This window comes from Echinops telfairi, unplaced genomic scaffold (genome assembly GCF_000313985.2).
Source record: "Echinops telfairi isolate 266 unplaced genomic scaffold, ASM31398v2 ScPeMD7_7463;HRSCAF=8501, whole genome shotgun sequence".
In the NCBI taxonomy this organism is placed as follows: Eukaryota; Metazoa; Chordata; class Mammalia; order Afrosoricida; family Tenrecidae; genus Echinops; species Echinops telfairi.
In genome coordinates, this window is record NW_022111363.1 from 3,307,844 (window position 1) to 3,325,978 (window position 18,135).

The following is an 18,135-nucleotide window of genomic DNA, read 5'->3' on the forward strand; positions in this document are numbered from 1 at the left end:
AAAACACAACAAGAAAGAAAAGCTTGTAGTTAGTTCAAGGACTGTTTTTGGCCGTTAGGAGTGTTTTCCAGTCCTGTCTGTTGGGGCACCATGCCCTGGCCCCAAAGTCCACCTTCAGCATTCCCTGGGGACTTCATTGCTCTGTTCCCCTTGCTGTTCTGCTGCACCCCCGTAGTGTTTTGCCTCGGTGTGGCAGCACCAGATCGGGTGTAATTCCCATACTGTGCCTCTGGTGTTGTCCCTTGTAGGGGTATGGGTCACTGAGGGACATCATGTCTCATAGTGGGGCTGGCCATGTGGTCCTCTCTGTGGACTGGCTGCTCTAATCGGGAATATCATCCTCACGGCCTGGTGGAATCTCTTCTTTCTTAATGGTTTCCTTTGATGTAAGGAGAAGGAAAGTCAGATATTATATTGACCGTGGGCACCAACATTTCTCATAGGGAAGGAAATGTACTGTTTGAATCAATTGTTTGACAAGTTCTTCGAGTTAGGAACTTTTTTTATTTGCCTTCAAAATGTTTTCCTTCCCTTTTTCTCTTGAGAACGTTCACATCGTTTAGGCTACTTGAAGTTGTCTTGCGGGTCACCGATCTCTTTCAGTGCTTTCTCACCCCTGTTTAACTTTACCTAGTTTCTATTGTTCTATCTTCAAATGCAATACTTTTTTTCCTTCTGTAATGTTTAATCTGCTGTTACTCTCATCCATTATATTAAAAAAACACCTTTTTATTGTGAATTAGGCTTACATTTCAGAACATCAGTTTTGTTCTCAGTAAGTTAAAAATGAATTTAACCTCCTAATTACTTGCCCTGGTCTCCCTGCACTTTCCCCCCATCTTCCCCTTCTTATAAGATATTAATTTCTCTTTCACTTAAGTTAGCACCTGTCTACTTTTTAGCCTATGACATCTAGTGTAAGTTTATCTCTAGATGCATGATTTGGGTGTTTTATATGTTTACAATAACTTCTAAACATATGGAACACGGTAGTAGTAATAATAATAATTTTAATGTCCTTGTTTACCAGTTCCAATACTAACATCCCTATCTGTTTGGTTGGGCTGATCTCAATTACTGAATCACTCTCCTCCTATGAGTAAGAGTTGCCTGTGTCTTTGCATGCCTGGTCCTCTTTGACTGGATGCCAACCATTGTGAAGTGTATCTTGTTTAGTGGTGGATTTTTTTGTATGCTTACAAATATTCTGGGAAGCAGTTAAGTTACTTGGAAACAGTTTAATTTCTTCCAGGCTTTTTAAAGATCCCTGTGGGAATAAGACGAGGCTTCTTTTTAAAAATACTTTTAAAAACTAGTTATATTGGCTCTCCTAAAGAGTGACCGTCTTGGAAAGGCACATTGGCAGTTCTGCCCTGTCCTACAGTGCCACTCTGAGTGGGAACTGACTTGACGGCAATAAGGTCGTTGGTTTGGTTTGGGGTGTGGTTTGGTGGGACAGAAGTGATGTGTTGGGCTGCTAACTGCAAGGTTGGTGGTTCAAACTACCATCTCCTTCACAAAAGAACGATTGTCTGTTCCTATAAAAATGTGCAGTCTCAGAAGCCCTTTAGGACAGCGGTTCTCAACCTGTGGGCTGCCACCCCTTTGGGGGTCGAACGACCCTTTCACAGGGGTCGCCTAAGACCATTGGAAAGCACATATTTCCGATGCTCTTAGGAATCAAGACACTGCTCCTCTATCCGTCTCCAGGCGGGTCTACCTATGTGCAGATACGCCCACAAAGGAGTACCTGGTGTAAAGACTGTTACCTATGCGACACCATGCTTCAAGACAAAATTTCATTTATCTGTCATTAGAAATAAATATGTCACAATATATAATTATATATTGTTTTGTGATGAATCACTATGCTTTAATTATGTTCAATTTGTAACAATGAAAATATATCCTGTATATCAGATATTTACATGACGATTCTTAACAGTAGCAAAATGACAGTTACGAAGTAGCAACAAAAATAATTTTATGGTTGGGGGTCACCACAACATGAGGAACTGTATGAAAGGGCTGCGGCATGAGGAAGGTTGAGACCCACTGCTTTAGTAGACTGTTTTTTTTAGTGGGGGCAGACATGACCATGCCTCCTTCCTGGCAGAGTGATGTCTGACAGATGCTTTTGATAACCACAGTCCAGTCCGCCCGTCAGAACATCTGCTGAATGAGACCAGACATGCCTTGACTAGGAGCCTCTCTTCTGGCTCTGGCAGCATTTCAGTAGCAGAGCAAAGGGGGGAATTACGAACTTGTTGGATCATTTGGAGGGGCTAGGATGTCGACTTGTGGATTTACACTGAGAACATTATAGTCTATATATTCGATATATGTTATATTTTTAGACGCAGTCCCGTGTCACCCTCACAGCTGTTCCTAGGTTTGAACTCCTTATTGCAGCCGCAGCGTGCATCTGTGGCTCTTCCTCCTTTTCAGTGACCTTCTTTGTCGAGCAGGATGCCCTCGGGGACTGTCCCTCCTGGCAACATGTCCAGAGTAAGTGAAGTGTCATCATCCTTGCTTCTAAGGAGCATATTCTGGTTGTGCTTCTTCTATAGCATAGTTGTTTGTTCACCTGGAAGGTAATACAGTCCATTGAACATTTTTTGGGGGTCAATACCATCATTAAAATACAGTACGTATGCAGTCTTCTTTCTCCACTGCCCAGGTTTTGCATGCAGATGAGGCCCTAGAGAATGCTGTGGCTTGGCTCAGGTGCACCTTAGTCTTGGCTTTTTAGCACTTTAAAGAGGTGTTTGCAGCAGATTTGTCCAGTGCAATATGTTGTTTGGTTTCCAGACAGCTGTTTCCCTGGATGTTGATTGGGAATCTAAGTAAAGTGAAATTCCTACCTCCGTTTGTTGTGATACTGCGTAGCGTCCCGGTGGTGAGGAATTTCGCTTGCTTTATGCTGAGGTTCCACCGATCCTGAAGTCTGTGGTCTCTGATCTCCATGAGTCGGCATGGTAGGGCTGGGTCGCCTGCACACTGCCGTGTTCTTCTTGGGGTAGTCCAGCTTCTTGGATGTTGGCTCGGGATATGGTCATACATTTCCTGATTTTTAAACCATACATGATTCCCTCGTTTTGTTTAAATAACTGTCTCTTGGTCGATGTAAGTCTTCTGAAATTCCTCCCCACCCCCAATTATTCATAACTTTTTATGACTCGCAGAATCAAATGTCTCAGCATAGTCAAAAGATACACTCCCCCCCTGGTATGCTCTCCTTTCAGCAAGGATCTGATACCCTTAGGGACATGCACCATTCCTGTCCTCTGCTGAAGTTGGCTTGACTACCCAGCAGCTCTTTATAACCATTTCTGGATCATCGTTGGCAACATTTTATTTGTGCCTGATAGCAATGCTGTTGTTAAATAATTCTGTATTGGATTGGGTCCCCTTTCTCAGGAATGGGTACAACTGTAGTCTCTTCCAGTCAGTTGGCCAGGTAGCTGTCTTCCAAACGCATTGGCGTAGATGAGTGAGCACCTCCGGTGTGAGATCAGCTCCTTGAACGATTTCAACGGGCGCTCCATTAATCCCTGGAGCCCTGTGTTTTGCTAATGCCTTCAGTGCAGCTTGGGCTTCATCCTTCAGCACCACCTGCTCTTCATCATAGGTTTCCTCGTGACAGGGTTGGACACTGACCACTCCCTTTTCGGTACCAACTTCACGAAAACTTGATGTTGAGTCTGACTTTTCGTACAGTGACTGTGTATTCCTTCCACATTCTTTCGATGTTTCCCAGAATCCCTAGAATCCCTCAATATCACCGTTCTTGGCTTGGCTTTTTTCTTGAGCTCTTTCAGTCTGAGAAGGCCAACCGCACGTTCTCCCCTTTGGGTTTTCTATCCACGGGTCTTTGCCGACGTCATCATCATACCGTAGATACTCGAGTATAAGCCGACCCGAATATCAGCCGAGGCACCTACTTTTACCACAAAAAGTGCAGAGAAAATGTGCTGGAAAACTCGGCTTGTACCCGAGTCTACACCGTACTTTGTCTTCTTAAGCAGTGGCTTGCCATCTGCTTAGTTCTAGGACACTGGGGTTTCTCCCTCCTGCTCTAGGCACTGGACTTTCGAGAGGGATTTCAGAGTTGTGACATCCGGCTTCGTCTTTCCTGACCTTGACAAGCACATTTCGGGTCTTCGTGTGGGATGTCTTTGATGTCAGCCCCCAGCTTGTCTCGTCTGCAGGGTTCGATGCATCAAACCTGTTCTTGAGACCATCTCTGCCTTCAAGTGGGAAGGGTTGTATTTGGGGGCTCTTGGGGGCTTCTTTGGAGTGTCTTCTTGAGCTTGCATGTGTACCATTGGCGATCTGCTCCCCGGCCATGAGGGTGGTGACCCCTCTCCACAATGTAGTCTGTTTGTCCACTGCACGCCATCTGCTGAAGCCTGGTGCTAGTCAGTCACCGTTTCTCTTGTTGACCAAAAAAATCTGTGATGAATAAGTTGCTAGTCTTGCAAAATGTTATCTTCGGTGTCATTGCTGTCACCAATGCCATGTTTTTCCAACTTTTGCATTCCAAACACCAGTGTTTATCAGTGCATCTTGATTCCATGTTTTATCAATTTCAGACTACCAGAAGTTGGTAGAAATATTCAGTTTTATTCCCATCTCTGTCATTAGGGATTGATTAACTGCTCTTCCTTGTAGGCATATAGACACTATTCTATCACAGCATTATACTTCAGGATAGATTTTGAAATGTTTGATTTTTTGCCCATGAATACAACATTATTCCTCTTAAATTTGTCATTCTGACTTATAACCATAAAATTGTTTCAAAGTGGCCGATATCAGTCCATTTCTGCTTACTCATGCCTAGGATAGACATCTTTATACATTCTGCTTCATTTCTGACAACTTCAAAGTTCCTTCACTCGTAGTGCAGATATTCCACATTCTGAGGATGAATGGATGTTTGCAGCTAGCTCACTTTGAGTTGTGCCACATCAGCAAACACAGGTCCTGGAAGCTTGGCTCCAACCGTGGCCTAGAGGGTACTCGACTCTGAGGAGGTAGCTCTTCCCAGTCGTATTGTGAGGAACTTCAGCTAGAAGGGCTCATCTTCTGGCTCTGTAACAGACAACATCCCATTGCTCTTCCTAATGGTTTTCAGTGATGACGTTTTCAGAAGTGGAGTGCCAATTTTCTCTTCCTAGGCTGTCTGAAAAGTTATACTAGAAGAACATCGAAGTTGAATGAGGTAAAGATATGTACTGGTCCCCACACTTTGCAAGCGATGGACACAAGACAGTCCTCTAACCACTGCACTTCCCCAGCCTTTTGACGACTCTCCTGGAGCCCCAGGACAGCAGGCTGGGTAGATGAGAAGTCATTCCGGTCTTCTACCCTTCCTGGCATCTCACTGGGCAGAAGGGGGCTGTTCACCTCTGACACAGTGGTTTTCTCCATGACACGGCCATCTCCAGCCTCTTCCTTAGTTAGGACCCGGAGCTCCCTTTCTGCGTCTGCTTCTCCCTCAGCTCATCTCCTTGCAAAGCCTCTCTCTCTCTCTCTCTCTCTCTCTCTCTCTCTCTCTCTCTCGCTGGTTTGACTTTACAAACAAAATATAAGCTGAGCTAAGAACTTATACCACAAAAAGGTCAGGGTGGTGAATATAAGCGGCAGAGAGAGCCCGAGGACTAACTCCCCTCACACCGAACAAAAGGAGGCTTTGGGGAGAGGATACCAGGATGCTTGTCTCTATTCCCTGGGACTCCCCGGGCCTCCATTCCTGATCACTGGGCTGCCTCTGCGTCTAGACCATATCGGCTCTTCCTCAAATAGGCAACAAACAGAATGGCTCGTTGCCTTTGCAAGGGTGGGCTTCCCAGTCCCAAGCTGTCTTTAGTACCAGAGGACGATTACTTTGGATCGGAGTCCCCAGTGATCCAAGTGGTTAATGTACTTGACAGCTAACCCAAAGGTTAGCCCAAAGGTTACAACTTTGGATCTGCCCAGAGACTCTTCTGACAAAAAGCAGTCATTGACAATCCACGGGTCACAGTTTTATTCTGCCATAGATGAGGTCACAGGAGTTCAAGGTGACAGGACAGTCACCTTGGATAACCAGATCCTGCCTCCGCTTGGATAACCAGATCCTGCCTCCGCCGACATGAAAATGAGGCATCAGGCATTCACATCTTGGGATGGGGGAGCTGAACTCGCCAACTCCGATCAGGATGCCCAGGGGACAGCAAGTCTGAGTGGCAGTGGGAGGGAGGAGAAGAGATTGGACCACGGTGCTGCTGGTTGGTGTCGGGTGCGGGGTCATGGCTGCAGGACATTCTGTGCAGCCGTAAAGGATGCTGTCTCTCCCTGCAGGGGAGGACTCCATCAGCACCTTGGGCCTGATCCTTGGGGTGGGGCTGTCACTGCTGCTTGTGTCCATCCTCGGCTACAGCCTGGCCAAGTGGTACCAGCGTGGATACTGCTGGGACGGTGAGTGAACACTGGAGCCCATCACCCACATTGCTCCCCAGCCCCTCTCCCCCCAAGCAGTCAGCAGGGCTGGGCGGGCCTGCTAGCTCTCAAGCGTGGCTGGATGCAAAATCATTTCCTGTGGTGGTTGCAGTGGTTGAGGACTTCAGTGGGTGGCTGAGCACTTGAGGGGGTGGGGGTGGGTAGCAGGGCTTTTAGCAAGAGAGGAGGCGACTCCCACACCAGAACACAGCTAGATTTTTCTTCCTCGGGGTCCATCGGCATCGAGCACAGAGGCCTTTGCGGGCCCACGGCACAGGACAGGGAGGTGGCAGGCTCCAGCTGCAGCTTCAGGGGGCCTCTGGCTCTGGCTCCTGATGTTTCTCCTCCTCTGCCCATGGGGCTTGCGTTCCAGCTTCCCTGGGTACCCCCAACTGCAGGCACACCTGCCCCTCTCATGGGACTCCGGGGGGGATGGGGAGTGGGGAGCCGGGAGGGCCCTGAGGGGCAGAGAACATGTCTTTGATCTGCGATGACATCCAACAGGTTCCACGAATACTAGCTGCGCCCCCACCCAGTGCCATGTGTTCTGCTGAGATGATTTTCCTTGAACTTCCATGCAAAGAAGAAATCATCCTAACTACCTTTTTTTTTTTTTTTGTAGCTGAGGATGTGGGGCTTAAGTCACAGGGTGGGCAAGTGGTGGAGGCAGGACTCAAACGCAGGATTGTCTCCTCCCCCAAGGACCCAAATCCCTTAGGGCCAGGGCTCCCTCATGGTAGAGTCGGCCTCAGGAGAGCTGGTGATTGTCTGGGAAGGTGCCTCGCACCCATGGGTGTGAGGCAGGGAGCAGACATTGAGGGAACCTGGGAGCCTTCACAGCATCCTGAGGCCAGACACCCAGCTCCTTCGAGACAGGGTTGGGGTGGCCCAAATGTCCCCAGAAGGGAGTGGGCAGCACTCTCTAGAGCAGCGGTTCTCAGCCTGTGGGTCGCGACCCCTTTGGGGGTCGAACGACCCTTTCACAGGGGTCACCCGATTCATCACAGTAGCAAAATGACAGTGATGAAGTAGCGACAAAAATAATGTTATGGTTGGGGGTCACCACCACATGAGGAACTGTAGGAAAGGGTTGCGGCATTAGGAAGGTTGAGAACCACTGGCCTAGAGGTTCTAACTTCTCTTTTTATGTTGTCTTACTAGGGCCTAATTTTGTCTTCAACTTGTACCAGATCCGGTGAGTAGATCCAGGGATCAGATGTGGATTGGGGCTGGCAGGAGGGCTGGGTAGAACTGAGAGCAAATCACAGACTGAGTCAGATCGTAGCACTTCCCTGCCTTAGGTCCTCCCCATGCAAATAGCAGTAAAGGGAGGAGTCACAGAGTCTGTCTAGAAAACCCTGGAACACAGGCATGGCCAAGAGAGCGTGATGGCAGGGATCCTCCTAACCTCCCGCCTCAGGCAGGGACCACTCAGCCACTCTCATCCGTTCACCATTTATTCAGTACAAATGTATGGCAGGAGGTACCATGGTGTTAGTCTTTGGTGAGGGGGGGGCGGGGCATCAAAAGATATACATCCTTTGTCTACAAGCAATTCACTGTCGGTGGCAGAGATGGGTCTGAATACTAATAATGTCATTTCAGGCACGAGGTGGTGTCAGGAGAGAGGGGGGTGGATAAGGATGATTAAAGAATTCAGGGAGCCAGCAGCATGAATCAGAAAAAGCTCCTGGGGATGCCCATCTGGTCTATTCTGCTATGAGGCAGGCCTGCTCCTCTGCCTCAGAGAGATGGAGTAACCCCTGTTCTGGGAGCTCCACCAACCAGACAGTCATCAACCGATTCCCCCTCTGCCCCAGGGGTCATCTCATGCTCTAGGGAGAGTCTAAGCCCTCAGCTCGCCCAGCTTGACTCATGCTCTTTCCCAGGAACCTGAAGGAGCTGGAGGCGGGTCCACCCTTCACCATCAGCGGCCACATCAGCATTCCCGATGGCAGCTACATGAAGTTCTCAGACAGGCCTGTCTGAGGGGGAGCCACAGGCTTCTGTAGCCCCAGAGACGAGCGTGCACTTGCGGGGTTAAGATCACTGAACAACCTGTTAAATGCACTGCCCTCATGACCGTTTGATGAGTAAGTATAAAAAAAGGTTACAACGCAATGCGTGACCAAAAGACAGTTTAAGAGGTACACAAAGCTAGATTGTTATAAGAAAGAGTTTTTAAATGATGATGAAAAATATTAAACCTGCCTGAAAAACAATAACACTGTTACTTAAGATTCTTCCATGTTGCTTCTTGTTTTTTTTTCTTTTCTTGATCATTTTATTGGAGCCCGTACAGCTCTTAGCACAAACCATACATATACACCCATTGTGTTAAGCACATTTGTACATATGTTGCCATCATCATGTCCTTTTTCTTTTTAAAAATCATTTTATTGGGGGTTCGTACAACTCTTATCACAATCCACACATCAATTGAATCAGGCAGGTTTGTACAGATGTTGCCCTCATTCTCTTCTAGACATTTACTTTCTATTGCGCCCTCGGCACCAGCCCTCCCCCCTCCCCCCATCCTCATACCCCCGATAGATTGTACATTGTTATTATTTTCATCTCTCGCATTGACCGCTGTCTCCCTTCCCCCAGGCTTTCTGTTGTTCTTCCCCCTGTAGAGGGGTGTGTGGTTATGTGTCCATCATTGAGATCAGTTCCCACTTTCTCCCTTCCTCTCCTCCACTTCCCCCTGCCCTTCCAGCTTCACCATTCCCACTCCTGGAGTCTGTGTGTCGTGAGCTCCCACCCCATTCTAGACCTGTGTACATGCTCCGGTCTCGTCTGAACTGGGAAGCAGCACTGGGGTCATGGTAGTGGGGGGTGAGGAAGCCTCAGGGAACCAGAGGAATATAGTGTGTTTCATTGATGCTTTACTGCACCCTGGTGACTCATCCCTTCCCTGTGGGCCCTCTGTGGGGAGATTGTTCCACTGTCTACAGATGGGCTTTGGATCTCCGCTCCAGCCCCCCTTGTTCTCAACAATATGTTTTTGTTTGTTACGTGTCTGCTGATGCCTATTACCCAGTCCCTGTGACTCCTCATGATCGCACCGGTGGTGGGCTCCTTCCCTATGGGCTTGTTGCTTCACTGCCAAATGGCGGCTTGTGTAACTTCAAACCTTTAACACCCCAGACACTATATCTTTTAATAACCGGGCACCATTCACCACATTTTCTTGTGCACCTGTTTTGTCTTCAGCGATTGTGTCAGGAGGGTGAACATCTCAGACGTCTGCTTGGTTAGAACAGTGTTCTTGTATTGAGGGAGGGTATGAGCAGAGGCCCAAAGTCCATCCCCTGCCTCCGTGTATTGCCATGTAAATATATGTACATGGGCCAATACCTCTATTTCTGTGGATTAATGTATTTACAGATGTACACTGCTGTGTTTATACTGCTGTGTTTATTGCTTTGTTTCCTTGGTCCTTCCTCTGCCTCCTGCCTCACTGCCACTTTCCCCTTATTTCTGCCTCTTGGTATCTCATCTTGGCTTGTTTGCTGTTTGGCATCCTCATGTACAATATTCTCTGCTTTTATCTGAGCATCACCAGCTGTGTGATTTATCCTCGGCCAGCTTGTCACCAGCTGCCAGAGTAGGATCCCTTCCCTTTAGAACCAGGCCAAGTAGACAATAGCCATTGTGCTTACTGTGTAAGAAACAGACGGCTTCTCTGAACATATTGTGTTCATCTCTGAAAAACTCCTTTCTGCTTTTGCTGAATGTACAGCGATTGTTCTGACAATATTTTTAGCTCTTTGAACACTTTTGGGAATGGCATAATTCACTCATAACACCTCGTGGGAATTTGGGGTGTGACACAGGGCTCAAACAAACGCAAGGGACTAAAGGAGTAGCCTTTCTTCAAAATTATCTATGAAATATAAATAAGCATAGTGACACCCGTGCTCTTTCTGTTTTCTTACACCTATGGATAGAATGAAGATTACCATGGGTGCTTAGAATACGCTGTTGAGCAGATGAGGGTTAAAAAGAGTAAGGAATGTAAATTTGTGATTTCCACATTGGGGGGCTGCCCGGATGCCCACCTTAGAGAGAACTCTGATTACAAGTGTCATTTTAACAGCCAAACTCAACAACAAAAAAACTTAGGTACAGGATCTGCCAAACCAATGGGAACCAGCTGAACCCCACCACTGGGTCAGTGGGGAGGTTGGTGAGTTCCTGAGCAAGACTGATGCCCGAGTAAAGCCCCGTGACAGTCCAGGCACCCAGGCGCTGCCCTAGTACCTGCCCAGGACCCAGAGAGGTTATTTGGCTCCGTCCTGCCTTCTGGGATGCATGTGCTATAGGAGGAGGTCTCAGCGTGTGACCCAATCCATGCTCCACCTCTCTTTCCAGAGGAGGTTTCTATTTCTTCTCAGACAGAAGTTTCTAGAACATACCTTTTTAGCTGACCACCCCCTCAAGGAGCATCACAGCAGAGTGGAGGTTTCTGAAATCTCCAAGCCCAGGATTCTTCCCTGCTTCACGGTCACCCTCCTTCAACCCCTTAAGACCTTCCCCTTTCCACATCTCAGTGGCCTCTCCCCATCTAGACATTTCCTCCTTCCTGTAGCCCCAAATACTCCTACCCCTCCCCTGTATATTTTTCATCTTCTCACTACAAGACATCCCACCCCACTTCTCTTGCGTTTCTACCCCTGCCTGTCCCTGAGGCCTAGGGGCAGTCTCCATCAATGAGATGGTTTAGAGCAGCAGTTCTCAACCTGTGGGTCGTGACCCCTTTGGGGGTCGAATGGACTGTTCACAGAGGTCACCCGATTTATCACAGTAGCAAAATGACAGTGATAAAGTAGCAACGAAAATAATTTGATGGTTGGAGGGGGGCTGTCACCACAACATGAGGAACTGTATGAAAGGGTCATGGTATGAGGAAGGTTGAGAACCATTGCTCTAGAAGAATGCTGACAAAGCCTCACCCTCTCTTTCCTGTTTTTATAGGATGAGGCTCTGGGCTCAACGATTCCTTGTCTTCCAGGGCTGAAGCCATCCCTTTGGAGTGGAGAACCAGGGAGCTTCTCTGGATGCACCATCAGTGCATACAGGAGAGGACTGGGGAGAGCCAGGCTTCTGCCCCCCACCCCCGCCATAGGAGGATCCCTAGGAATTTCTTCACAGGAAAAAAACAGACCGCCGTCCCTTGGGGAGGAAGGACTGATTCTCAGGAGGATCTGAGGCCACAGGAGGGGTGATCAGAAGAGCAAGGCCCTGCCCAGCTCAGCCCAGGACGCCTCACTCCAGAGGCAAGCTCTCCGTTAGGTACCTCAGTCATGTTTCCTTTCAAGGCCACACCACAGGCTGGGAAACCAAGAGTGTCTTCAGTAAGGCAAAGCCATGTGGGAACAGTGGTCCCAGATGTGGATTTCTACCCACCGGGCAGGAGCCAACGTCCCTCTGCAAGCTGAAGACTGAAGTTGGGTCCACACTGCTTCCCCCACGTCTGAAATTGGTCTGCAGCATTTTCACTCCCTGACACGCCCCTGCTGCCCACCTGGGGCTGGTTCTGTTCTGCTGCTGATCAGCCTTGTTCCCTCAGCAGCATGGCCCCCTCCCAACTGTGATGGGTGGGCCCCTCCGAGCACAATCTAGGAGAAGGCTCTGGTTCGCAGTCTCCTGTGATGAGAAGGCAGGGTGGGTGTTACACTCAGCTAGTCTCTGCCTCGCCCGTGCACACTGCCCTGTGGCGTACACAGTGGGCCCGGCCCAGTGGGAGGAAGCTAGGGGAGGCGCAAGAAAACACAGATGATACACAAAGGAAGTTAAGAATCAGAAGTGGTTCGGAGGACTGTAAAAAGAATCTTCTGTGAGTCATCATTTCTTCCTCCAGCCCAGACCCTGTGGACTGGTGGTCACACCCACCCTTAGGAAGTATGCCGGCTTCGTAACGAGGTGCTCAGGGCAGTGTGGTTCCATCCAGAGAAACAGAACTCCTGGGGACAACTGTCAATCAATAGGGCCTGAGCAGGGGTCCCTGATACTACTGAAACTTGTCGTTAGACCTCCTGACACACACTCTCTCTCTCTCTCTCTCTCTCTCTCTCTGCCCGGTCCCCGGCCCAAGGCCAGCAGATGCAGAAGCTCAGGCCGGTGCTGGGGAAGGTTTCTCAGGTGAAGAGACAGGGCCAGCTGCTGAGGGCTGGGAGACTGCTGGGTATTTCCCATCCTTAGGAGCGGAACTGAGACTGGGCAAACTTCCTCTTTCAGGGTCTGCTGACGCACTCCCTTCCCCTCTGTCTCGCCCCCTTTTTCCCTGACTTCTGCAACCCTCCTGGCCAGCAAGCTGTCTTCATCCTTGGCCCCAGGCCTTGCCCGCCCATTTTGCTCTTGCTTTGCCCAGGCCACACCTTTTATGGACCAAGTTCCCCTAGATCTTTGGTGACCCCTCACCTGGCTGCGCTCACGAGGCTCCCGGGCACGTTGTCTGAGTAGAGAGAAGCCCTCGGCAAGACCCCCAGGCCTGCTGGTCCCGAGGAGTCAGAGCCACGCGCGGTCTACAGAGCACCGTGCATTTGCCAGCTCCTTGGTGCGCTCCAGCCTGTGGTTACCTTGTGACCTGGGGGTTCTCATGGGTCCCGTTTTACGCTTTGGGAGAATGAGGCGCAGACAGATGACGGGCTTAGCCCAAGGCTGCACACGCAGCCACTGGCTGCACGGTAGCCTGGGCAGTCTTCAGCGTCCTGATGCAACCGGAGTTTAGGGCTCGGTGGGCATGGGAAAGGAACACCATTGACTGGCGTCTGGCCCTGGCTCTGCTGTCCCCTGATGCGAGCCACGGGCTAATCATGCCACTTTGCTGGGCATTTGTTTCAACTGAGAGATTGGACTAATTCTTCTCCAAGGGTCCTACCTACTCTTACTTACTGGAGAACAAGAACTTTATTTCTTTGATAAAAATATTTTTAACAGCGGTTCTCAACCTGAGGGTCGCGACCCCTTTGGGGGTCGAACGACCCTTTCACAGCAGTCGCCCGATTCATCACAGTAGCAAAATGACAGTGATGAAGTAGCAACGAAAATAATGTTATGGTTGGGTGGTCACCACAACATGAGGACCTGTATGAAAGGGTCACGGCATGAGGAAGGGGGAGAACTGCTGCTTTATAGTCTCAGCACTTAGCAAACAGTCAGGCATACAGTAAGTGCTCAATAAAACAAAAGATGCAAATGGAAGTGTAGTTATAACTTCCGAATGTAGGTGGTTGCAAGGCGATTGCTGCGCTTCATTTAGACCCTGATCGTCTCAGATTCTCACTGTTACTCAACTTTTCCCTGGTCTTGGCTATATCTGACAAGCACCTGGGACTGAACCATTCCCATGCTTGACCCGGGAGATGAGACGCTGAGGTTTGCGAGCACACAGGAGTGCGGGGAAGAGGCAATTTGTCCACTCACACTGCACCCTCACCATGTCCCAGGCAGGAGAACAGAGGCTCCGAGCCCGGTGAGGTGATTGGCTCCTGGCCAGGCAAGACTGCTTTCTTTCTACTCACTTCTTTGTCTCCAGATCCAGCCCCGTCCAAGCTGGAAGCTTCCCGGACGCTCTCCCATCTCCTTCCTGGGTTGTCCGGAGTAGAGAGCAGGGCTTTGCAGGATCCCAGGACTCCTCAACCCCACCCTCCCCTCTGAGTGGCTCAGATCCCCTCCGTCATTCATTTGTTGTTGGACCCTCAGCGACAGTTCGTGTGCTTCAAGTCCCTCGAGGAAGCCACCTCAGAAGACAGGTCTGCTGATCTAACTCTGAGCCCTCAGCCAGTGGAGGCCCTATGTCGCTCTCTGACCCCACCGTCCACTGGAATCCACTCGACGGTCGCTGGTTGACTTCTGAACCGTCCAATGCCGCCCATTCTTCCGGCAGCTCCAACCCCACTTTGCCAGGGAGTCTGGCATCTTGTTCTCCCCTGGCTTTTAATGACAGGCATTGTCATGACTCCAAGTTTGGGTCTTCCCTTGTGCTCATTCTTGTATCCACTGCGCTTCTGTAATGTGCTTGGACCTTGGCTAAGCACAGTGGGCAGTGGGAGGCAGGGCGTGGGGGGAGAAGGGGTGGTTGGACCCAGCATCTCTTGAGTTGATTCATCTCGTCTCCTGTTTGATGGGTGCTTCTTGCAGGGAGAAAGCAGGTCTTGTAGGTCCTCCGGGTTCTCTGTGGCCCCTTGCACCTCCAGGAACAACTCAGGAAATGTTGGAGGCTGACTCACCTTCTTCAGGGCATCCTGGGCTTTGCTTCACCACTTGTCCAACCCCTGTTTCTGAAGACCCACACTTCTGAGCTTTTCTCCCACCCCCACCTCATGAGCAAAGCCATCGACAGTTCAGAATCCAGGAAGCACACGGAAGGGGATCTTGTCTACTGTGCCCTGACTAGAAAATTAAAAGCAGGGGGGGCAGGTGGGGAAGGGGTGCTTCTTGATTGTAGGTTCTCTTCAAGGCTTGTCTTCATAGTTGTTGGGTTGGTTTTTTTTAATGTTATTATAGCAGAAATACCATAAGGTGGTCGCTTTAATGAACAGAAATTTATTTTCTCACAGTTTAGGAGGTTAGAAGGTAAAAATTAGCACCCTGACTTCAAGGCAAGGCAAGCTGTCTGCTCTGGAGGGAAACCCTTGCCTCCCTTCTCTGGCTTTCTTCCTGGGAGTCCTTGGAGGTCTATGCAGGTCTTGCGTGCTGCTGTACCTAACCTGCTCTCTTATTTGTCAAAACTGATTGGTTTATGACACACCAAACATGGATACAACATAATGAAGAGAACCCTATTTCCAGATGAGATTATATCTATGGATAGAGGGGTTAGGATTTAAACATATACTGGGGGGGGGGGAAGGGGGCGGGAGACAATTCAATCCGTACAAGGACCCTGCTCTGTGCCAGTGGAGGAGGCCAGAGTCTATGGTATCCCCTTCTCTGCCACAGGTATCTGAGGACCTTAAAGTGGGAGCAGGTGTGCATAGCCTTCATGTATCTTTAAAACAATACTTAGTGATCAAAACTCATCTCTAAGCAGTGAAGTTTGAACAGATCTGAATCAAAACAGGAAGCCAGTGGCCTGGTAACTTCTCACATTTGGGGGCCAAAAGTGAAAATATCCTGCCGGCCCAGAGCGTCAACAGGCCCGAGAAACAACAGCTGGGGCAGTGCTGGAGGCAAGGCCACAGTGGATCCCACGTCTCTTGGTGTTTTACTTGCAGAACCAGGGTCTGGCATCCCAAGGTCTAGGTTGAGTTTTCTCACATTCAAACAGCTGTCACTAGGGGAGAAGTGGTGGAAAAAATGTCTCAGGCTCTTTGCTCTTGGACTTGCAAGCTCTGGGATCCCGTCTCACGGTGAGGCTGGCTCAGGGTCTGGGAAGGGAGGGCCTGCTCCTGGTAAGTGCTCACTGAATGTCCCTTGAAGCGTTGAAGGATTGCACTGTGGAAAGTTTTCATACCTGCTTCCCGACTACACCCCGTTATGTAGGTATGCTTTGGGTTGAGTCTGGACTGAGAATTGTAGAGTGGGGACAGCAGACAAAGGAACAATGGTCGTGTCGTTTGACTAAATAAAAGAGATACAAACCCTACCGATGAAATGGAAAATCATTTTGTGTACAGCCTGCTTTCTTGTGGGCTCAGTCTAAGGCCTCTCGGGTATCTGCTCAGTCTTGGTCACCATCGCCGCCATGCTCATCCTGTGGATGCCACCCTTCTCCAATTTCTTTGAGCTGCTTGTCCCCATGAGAAAATCCACCTAAGTGTGTCTTCATGGTGTCCTAAGGATTCACAGAGTCCCTATTACTAAGTACCAAGCTTTGGTTGGCACTTGGGATATGGCGATGAATCAAAAGGAATTCTTTCTCTCAAAGAACTCACAGGGAAATGACGACGACGGACTACGGTACATTCAGCGACGGCAATATGCCCAGGGGATTATGGGAGAAATCAGGCTGAGGATCAGTCTCGCCCCTTGACACAGGAGAAAACCGAGGTCTGAAGCTGACGGGATGAACTCGTGTCAAGGGAACAGACAGGGACTAAGGAGAGAGCTAAATCCCAAACCTCCTGAGGACCAGTCAAGTGCAGCGTTACTTCAGCTTCCTGATTCCACCACACCTTCCTGTTTGTTCTTGGAGTATTGATAGCACCCAGCAACTGTGGTGGACTGAATGGACTGCCAGACACTCTCTCAGTGTGTGTCAGTCTGGGTGGACAAGAGAAACAAATTCGCAGACACTCATATGTGTATAAGAAAGAGCTTTATAGAAAGAGTAATTGTATATTAAGGAAACATCCCAATCCAGTCCAGATCAAGTCCATAAGTCTGAGATTAGCCCATTTGTCCGATATTAGTCTATAAAGTCCTCTTCAGACTCACGCAACACATGCAATGGTGCTGAATGCAGGAAGATCACAAACCAGTGGGTGGAAAGTCTTATGGATCCAGTGGTGGTGGAAGCATCTGAGCACTGGTGTGGCTCCTCCAGCTCCAGGGCTCTGGTTCCATCAGTGTAGCTCCATGTGGCTTGTCAACAGGAAGGTCAAGCAGACAGTGTGTTCCTCTTCCAGGAAGGAAGACAGGAGTTCCCAGAATCCTCAGGAGAAGGCCATGCTCACACAGAGGCCTCATTGGCTATGGTCTGATTGACAGGCGAGAGTCCACCTCTTCGTTCAAGTGGACAGGAGATGATGTCACTGCCAAAGTGTGAAAGCCCTTTGCTCATTCCATTGCGGCATACTTCCTAGTGCTTGTTCTACTACATCTGCTGTCTCTTTGCCTCAGATTTGAATTGCGGGCTTAACACTTAAAATGCCTGCAACAGAACCTTATTAATGAGTCTCTCAAACTCCACTTAACCATAATTTAATAGCTCACAAGTTTCACTGTTCTCTTTCAACCCAATTCAGTCCAACCAAAGTGCATTGAGCATCCAGTAGGCACCTGGCACTGGGCTCAGCAGAGGAGGTACCAAAGGTGGATATCACACTTACTCTTCACTCTTTGGAAGCAATAATCCTGGATACTAAAATGCTAGGCAGGGTAGGTTCCCTATTAGACGCATGTGCGGAATCTGAGCGATCCAGAAATACTTCACGGGCCTGGTGGGTTAGGTGTACGGCATAAAGGGAAAGGAGGACGTTTAGGCGGATTCTTGGATTTTTGTGAGGGTGGTGCAGGGCCTGGCAGTGCTTTATTTTGTTGTTCATAAGGTCACTGTCTTAGGTCGGGTTGACTAGAGAAACAAATCCAGTGACACTCATATATGTCTAAGAAAGAACTTTATATCAAGAAGCAGTTATGTATCAGGAAAACATCCCAGTTCACTCCAACCCAAGTCCGTAAGTCTTATCCTAGTCTGCAGGTCCCTCTTCAGACCCACACAGCCACATCCAATGGCGGTGGAGGCATCACAGGGCTCACGCAGCTGTGAGAGTGGCTTGCTGGCATGAAGGTGGAGACAGACAGACAGACAGACAGAGAGAGAGAGAGAGAGAGAGATGGGGCCGGCCTCCAGAGAAAGGAGGTCATTGACAGGCCAAACTCAGCCCAGATCTTCTTACAGGTGCCATGTTGGCACCCAAACACCTAACTATCCCCGAACTACACATTGCAATGGATTCCATGGTGCAGGCCCCCCCC

At 49.2% G+C, this 18,135-nt stretch overlaps 1 protein-coding gene across 1 annotated transcript; it reads left to right on the forward strand.

Moving 5' to 3' along the window:
• The first annotated feature begins 6,139 nt into the window (after positions 1–6,139).
• Positions 6,140–8,556, forward strand: SMIM35 (small integral membrane protein 35). Its single transcript, XM_030888385.2, has 4 exons — positions 6,140–6,266; positions 6,349–6,465; positions 7,648–7,681; positions 8,376–8,556. The coding sequence occupies exons 1-4, from the start codon at positions 6,140–6,142 to the stop codon at positions 8,473–8,475; spliced, it is 378 nt and encodes a 125-aa protein (XP_030744245.1). The 3' UTR covers positions 8,476–8,556.
• The last annotated feature ends 9,579 nt before the right edge of the window (positions 8,557–18,135 follow it).

Excerpts from the sequence above, each read along its gene's own strand:
- SMIM35 (XM_030888385.2), top strand. The coding sequence starts at position 6,140 with ATGAAAATGAGGCATCAGGCATTCACATCTTGGGATGGGGGAGCTGAA. Across the intron at positions 6,466-7,647 it reads GCGTGGATACTGCTGGGACG|GGCCTAATTTTGTCTTCAAC; the intron begins GTGAGTGAACAC and ends TTGTCTTACTAG. Across the intron at positions 7,682-8,375 it reads TTCAACTTGTACCAGATCCG|GAACCTGAAGGAGCTGGAGG; the intron begins GTGAGTAGATCC and ends GCTCTTTCCCAG.